At 55.0% G+C, this 6145-nt stretch overlaps 1 protein-coding gene across 1 annotated transcript in view; it reads left to right on the top strand.

Moving 5' to 3' along the window:
• The first annotated feature begins 5729 nt into the window (after window positions 1–5729).
• The window catches only part of GALNT10 (polypeptide N-acetylgalactosaminyltransferase 10), an 81699-nt gene continuing 81283 nt past the window's right edge, over window positions 5730–6145 (top strand). The window contains exon 1 of the mRNA XM_035338591.1: window positions 5730–6063. Within this exon, the coding sequence (XP_035194482.1) occupies window positions 5887–6063 (177 nt within the window). The 5' untranslated portion in view covers window positions 5730–5886. The remainder of the gene's footprint in view (window positions 6064–6145) is intronic.

The raw sequence follows: 6145 nt of genomic DNA, 5'->3' as shown, positions 1-6145 counted from the left end.
TGGGAAAGCTCAACCGAATGCTCTCAGCTGCTTTGTTTATTGTTTTAATTTATTTCCTCCTGTCTAGCATTTGCTGTTGCCTTTCCGCATCCCTCCTTAGGTCTCTCCTCAGCCTGCTGGGGACTTGTCAAGCTCCAGGGCTCACTGGGGAACCAGCTGGGTACCAGCAAGGGATGCTCTGCATGTATGGGATGGGGACAGGCACCAGGTCCCCCGGCTCCTCAGCCCCCGTCCAGCACCACTCAGGGTGCAGAGAGTCCTTTGACACCTTGTCAAACCTGAGATAAGAGCACTTCCCTTTGACAAAGCTTTTTGAAAGGCCTCAAAGAGGAGTGAAAGAGAAAAAGAAGAGAAAGCTATCAGGACATTTCCTTCAGGTCTGGAAACAAAAGCCACCAACGCATCTTGGGGGCAGAGGAGGTCATGGGCTGGGGTCCGCCAGCATCTCTAGGGCTCTGCTGCCACCCTGCATCCCACCCCGCAGCACCCTTCTCCTCATGTGCTGGGTTTCCTGCCTTTCCCTTTGGAGCCAGAAAACAAAGGGCAAAAAGCCTGGCTTTCTTCTAGCTCTCAAACATGAGAGCCCTTGGAGAGGACCTATTTTAAGAGCAGAGAGCATCCCCCTGCTGGAAAAGTTGCTCGGCAGCCGCAGGCTCAGCGCCGTGCCCCCTGCTCGGGCTCTCAAGCCACCTGCCCGCAGCCACTTCAGCTGCCACAGGAGGGGACAGTAACTCAGGGTGATATTATCCATCTCGTTTAAGTTTTTATGCAGTTCACATATCTTCTCATAACCAGCTCTATTTTTCCCTTTCTCCTGGGTGTCTTCAGCATTAGATATTTTAGTGCTGGTTTAAGTGCCTTCATCCTTCTTTCCCCTTTCCATAAGGTTATCTTTTAACAGTGCAAGCAGAGTTTAGCACACTTTGCAAACAACCTCTTAAAGGAGGGCTCGAGCACTGAAGTGTTCCCGATCCACCCTGCAGAAGACCTCGGACCGAGCAGTGCTCCTCTCATCCCAGTGTGCATCCAGTGAGCCGGAGAGGAGCCAACTTCTCCTCCGGGTCCAGGTCAGCGCTGCCCAAACGGCTCCTGCACAGCTGCTCAGAGGAAAGCTGCAAACCTCCCTCACTATCTCACATATGCACTGAAGAACCTGCTGTAAGTTCCTCCATGCTAAAACCCCGTGAGCACAGTCAGAAAACAGCCGGCTGTTCCATGCACAAGCAACTGTGACGGGAAACAGACTACGAAGCAAAAGCGAGGCTGAGGGCTACGGCGTTCAGAGCAGCCTTAATTATTAGAGCGTGAGCCTCCACGTCCCTCGAGAAGCACGGAAAATACTGGCCTAAAAATTCACGGTGCACTCAGAGAAGCTGGAGCTGGGGAGTTTTGGGGACGTCCTTGCTGCAGCCAGCCTCGCTGGCTCCACCGGACTTGGAGCTGTTCCGATTCATTGCAGTGTCTCTGAGCTCGGAGCAGAGTGAGCAGACAAGGCTCATTGCCTATTCCAGGCAGAAAGTCTGCAACAACAGTTGTGGTTTTCTTTTTCTTTTTATTTATTTATTTATTTTTTTAATAAGGTTACTTGAGAGAGAGCCTGGAGGAGACCCTCTCACTCCTCATCACTGAGCCCTGCTGATGGTGGTGCACGGACTGTCAGGGCTGCTTGGGGAAAGCAGTGGCAGGATGAAAGCAGGCTGACGTGGTGCTGTCCAAGGGTGGCTTTGCCTGGAAAAGCCCACCACAAAGGCCCAGAGAGGAGAGCAGGGACTGCTCCATCCCACATTTCTATTTCAGGATCTGCCACCAAGGCCATGCCTTGCACGTCTTCATCCTTGTGCAAGGCTCCTGGTCCCACAGCAAACGAATTCCCCCAAAACTGCCGTGTTTGTTGGCACCCTCCCGTGCTTGAAAAGCACAGCAAAACTTTTTCCTCCTGAACCACTGACGTGCTGCCTGTTGTGCAGCCTGGCCCTGAGGTGGGCGATGGATTTGGGTAGCTCCTGGGAAAAGAAACATGTCCCCATGCAAAGGTAATCTCTGGATATGCTCATGCAACTGTTTGCAGTGTGTGAGATGAATGCGGCCCACATCCTTCCTTGCTTTGTGCTCTGCTCTAGCGTTTATCCTCCCAGCAAGCCATTGCCACCTCGCCCTCCAGGGCTGTGCTTCCACTTAGACATCAGCAATTTCCCCTGCCACGGGAGATCGGCGAAATTACCTTGCTGATTTAAGGCCAGGGGAGTTAAAAGAGTGTTTCACTCTGGGAAACTCTCCCAACAGCTCAGTTGCTTTTGCACCTCTCCGTGCTGCTCCTTCCCCTTCGCAGCAGGCAGGCGGAGCAGCAGCCCGCGGCCGTGCAGCTTCCAGCCACCCCCTTCGCCAGGCTCTGCTTGTCCAGAGCAAACGCAGGCAGATTTCCCTGTTGACTGCAGGGATTTTGTTCATTCAGGTGGATCCAGGGGGAATATCGACATGTTTGTTTTATTTATTTTTCCACTAGAAGCTGTGCATAGCTCTGTCCCACATGGATTAACCCGCAGGTCAGTCACTCTGCAGCCAGCTCCCCGCCTCACACCCCAGGGACCCGGGCTCACAGTGTTGGTGCCCCTTCCCCTTCCCCAGGAGGGCTGGCAGGAGGGCACGATGCCCTCACATGGGGCCAGGGCTTTAAATTTCTTATAAAAAGCTCTCTGAGCTATTCAAGCACTTGCATCGTTTTGCAGCATCACGGGTGCCGGCTGGAAACAGCTCCAAGTTTCGGGGGCACCCAGCTGTGCCGCAGAGCAAGGCTCTGCTCCTGCCCTCAGGTGAGCTGGTTGCTGGGCACAACGCATTGCCTTTTGGGAAAAAAAAAAAAAAATCCAACAAATTAATTCAGTTCACATGAGATTTGAGCTGAACTTCAACCAGTAAATACTGAAGGATAAAGCAATGCCATGAAAAAAAAATCTGGTGACACAGCCACGTCTGAGGTTCATTTATTTTTTAAAGACTTTTTTTTTTTTCCTTTTCTGCTCTTGGTTAAAAACAACGTTTACAGCAGAGAGGAAGCATCACCAGCATACAGACATTTATCCCCCAACCCAGCCGGTGTGGCAGAGCTGGCTTTCTGGCTGTCGTCTGCCACCAGCCCAGCGTGGACACGGAGGTCTGGTCTGGATTTTTGCTCTCCAGCCCCTGTGGCGGCAACACGGAGCTGAACCCGAGCCAAAAACCTAGCAGGCTCCTGAGTGGTATTTTGATCATCGCTTCCCCCTTGCTGTCAGAGGAAGCTGTGCCATGCCTCCAGCAGTATTTTCTTCCAGAGCCGTTGTGGCGAGGCTGGCACAGCAGCAGAGGGCACAGAAAGCCAGCTCTCCTCTCGCTCCCAGCCTGGAGAAAGGGGCTGGCACAGGCGGGCAGCTCTCTGCAGCATGTAAAGGGCCTTCTGCTTTCCATTGCCCACCCCTGCAGGTGTCCCCAGGTCAGAATCCGGCCCTTCTCCAGAGTCAGTGCTTGCCCTGAGGAGCTGTGGCCAGAGGAGACCAGGAGGAGAGCACCGACCCAGGGCTCTGCCATCTCTCTGTGCTGCCGTGTCATCTGGGGGCCTTATCCCACACCTCCTGCTCCGTACACCTCCCTTAGCACTTTGTGCTCTTCTCTAGCCCTCCACCAGCCCCTGCTGGCTGAGCCCCTCCTGCAGCCCTGCTCCTCACCCTCTGTCTGGGCTTTCCTGGCACCGCTGCCCCTGTGCTGTGCCCTCCCCTGCAGCATCTCAGCACAGGAGCTGCAACTGGGGAACCCAGCTCACAGCAGAGAGCTTCTACACGGGGACTGAGCTGCTATTAATTTATCCTGTATTTGTTTTGAAAAGCACCTCGGCAAGGTACACCGTTTCCCTTTCCAACTAGAGGCTTAACATCCACAGTCTTTCTTCTGTCTCAGAAGCAAATCCACGTTTATTTTGCATGTACCCGATTAATCCCCAAGGCATTACACCTAGTGGGCCAAAAAGAGAGCTCTGCCTCTGCTAAAGCACTTCAGGAGAAAGAGGAGAGGGAGAAACACTGGGCTTTTAGTCGAAGAAACTGGCCGTGTTTCGTGGCAGTGTTTTGGCAGTGTGCCGAAGCTCGTGTGCGGGTGTCCCTGGTGCCATGGAGCACAGCAAGGAGCCCCTCGGGTGCCAGCAGCTTTACTGGGGCTCCTGGATATCTGCCTGTGGCTTTGCTTGAAGCCAGGCTTGCAAATGCTTCTCAGGGGTCCTTCCAGGCCACCCAGGTCCCTGCTGTGATACAGGGAAGTTGTTCATTTATTGCACAGGTGGCTGCATGGGTGTAAATGGTTTTACTTGGTAACCCCAAGGGGATTCAATCCATCACAAAGCGGGTAGGAGAGACCCAAAGCATCCATTTTGGCTGCAGTCACCAAGGAGCAGCCACGCTGCCATTCCTATGAGGCTCCTCAGATGCTTTAATTGTTTGGGATACTCCCAAGTACAAAACTGACCTACCTGCAGCACCGGCCAGTTTCTGCCCCAGTTAGAGCTTGTGCGACTCTGCTGAAGTCTATTTACCGGGCAAACATCCCATTTAGCAAGCAGGCTCAGAATCCCACATTTAAGCATATGTCAAGCCAGCCAGTAGCTTTGTTTTAATTACCTCTCCACCTTTGTGGGTGTCATTTCTTTATATGAACGAGGATGTTCTGCCAAGGGCAGAACACGGTCCTGCCTGCCTACCTACAGACCTCTGCTGGGGCACGAGCACTTCTCAAAGTGGGCAGAGGCAAGGAAGGGGCTGGGGATGTTGCTGTAGGGGTCCGTATGGCTGCAGGACTAAAGCAGAGGCAGCAGAGCTTTCCAGCCTATGTGCTCACAGAGAAAGCAGGGGTAACGTAGCCGTAGCTTCCTTGGTGTAGGATTTTGGTGGCCATGCATTATTCAGCAGTGGCCAAAGCCTCCGCGCTGCCAGGGGTGGTTTGGTGATGCTGGAGGACCCCTTCTGCTCCCTAGGCAGGAGCGGAGGCGTTTCACGGGTCGCTGTCTTCTCCGCCCACGAAGGAACAATGGTAGGGAAATCAGCTGGCGACAAATCCTCATTTATAATTAAAAGGGGAGCAGGAGCTGCACGAGCGTGCCTTAACGTGGGAGCTGCAGCCGGCTCCCCCCAGCTGCTCCCCGCCAGCAGCTGCCCCCTGGCGGCCCGGGGAACTTTGGGGAAGTTCAAAGCCGTTTGCTGCTCTTCTGCAAAATAACAATTTATTTACGTTGGAAAAGAGCAATTTTATTATTATTATTTTTAGCGGGAACCCCCGCGGTGTCACAGCCTTGCTGCTGGCATCAGCAGAGCTGAGCACCTTCCTAGCTAAAGGGGCAAGTTAGCTCGTAAATAAGGAGCGGATTCACCCCCCCCAGATTTGGGGATATTCCCCAAATTCCCCCCATTTTGCTGCCGCTTGTGTATTTAAAATAAAAAATAACAGCAAAAATAAATTAAAAGAAAAAAAGCATTAAAAAAAAAGAACACATGCCGAGCCAACCCATGCCGTTTACGGGCCGGTAGAAGGCACCTTAATTAACCCCGCAATCCCCCGCAGGGCGCTAATTGCGCCGGGGCGCCTCCCGCAATTAGCGTGCGGGCTGCGGGGAGGGGCACGGGAGGGAGGGGGGCGTGGCTTCGTGCGAAACTCCGCCCACTTTCGGCGTTTGTGGGCGTGTCCCGGAGAGGCCCCGCCCCCGCGCGGAGCGGAGCGGAAGTGCCGGAGTTGGCGCTGCCGCGCGCGGGGCAAGTTGGGCTCCGGCGGGGCGGGGGCGGCTCCGCGCCCCCTGCTCGCCTTCATCCCCTGCTCCTCCTCCTCCTCTTCCTCCTCCTCCTCCTCGCCGCCGTCCTTCTCCCCGCGGCTCCCATGCGGCGGAAGCAGAAGCGGCTGCTGCAGGCGGTGGGGCTGGCGCTGGCCGCCCTCGTCTTCTTGCCCAACGTGGGGCTCTGGTCCCTGTACCGAGAGCGGCAGCCGGACGGCGGCGGTGGGGCGGCTGCAGGGCAGGGGGCGGCGGTGGTGGAGGTGGGGGCTGGAGAAGAGGCGGTGAGTGAGGGGGGGGTACTGGGAGTGTGTGGGGGGGGTACAGGGAGGGGTACTGGGAGTGGGAGGGGGGATAATGGGGGGG

This window comes from Oxyura jamaicensis, chromosome 13 (genome assembly GCF_011077185.1).
Source record: "Oxyura jamaicensis isolate SHBP4307 breed ruddy duck chromosome 13, BPBGC_Ojam_1.0, whole genome shotgun sequence".
Lineage (NCBI taxonomy): Eukaryota > Metazoa > Chordata > Aves > Anseriformes > Anatidae > Oxyura > Oxyura jamaicensis.
This window is presented reverse-complemented; position numbering and strand designations above follow the sequence as displayed.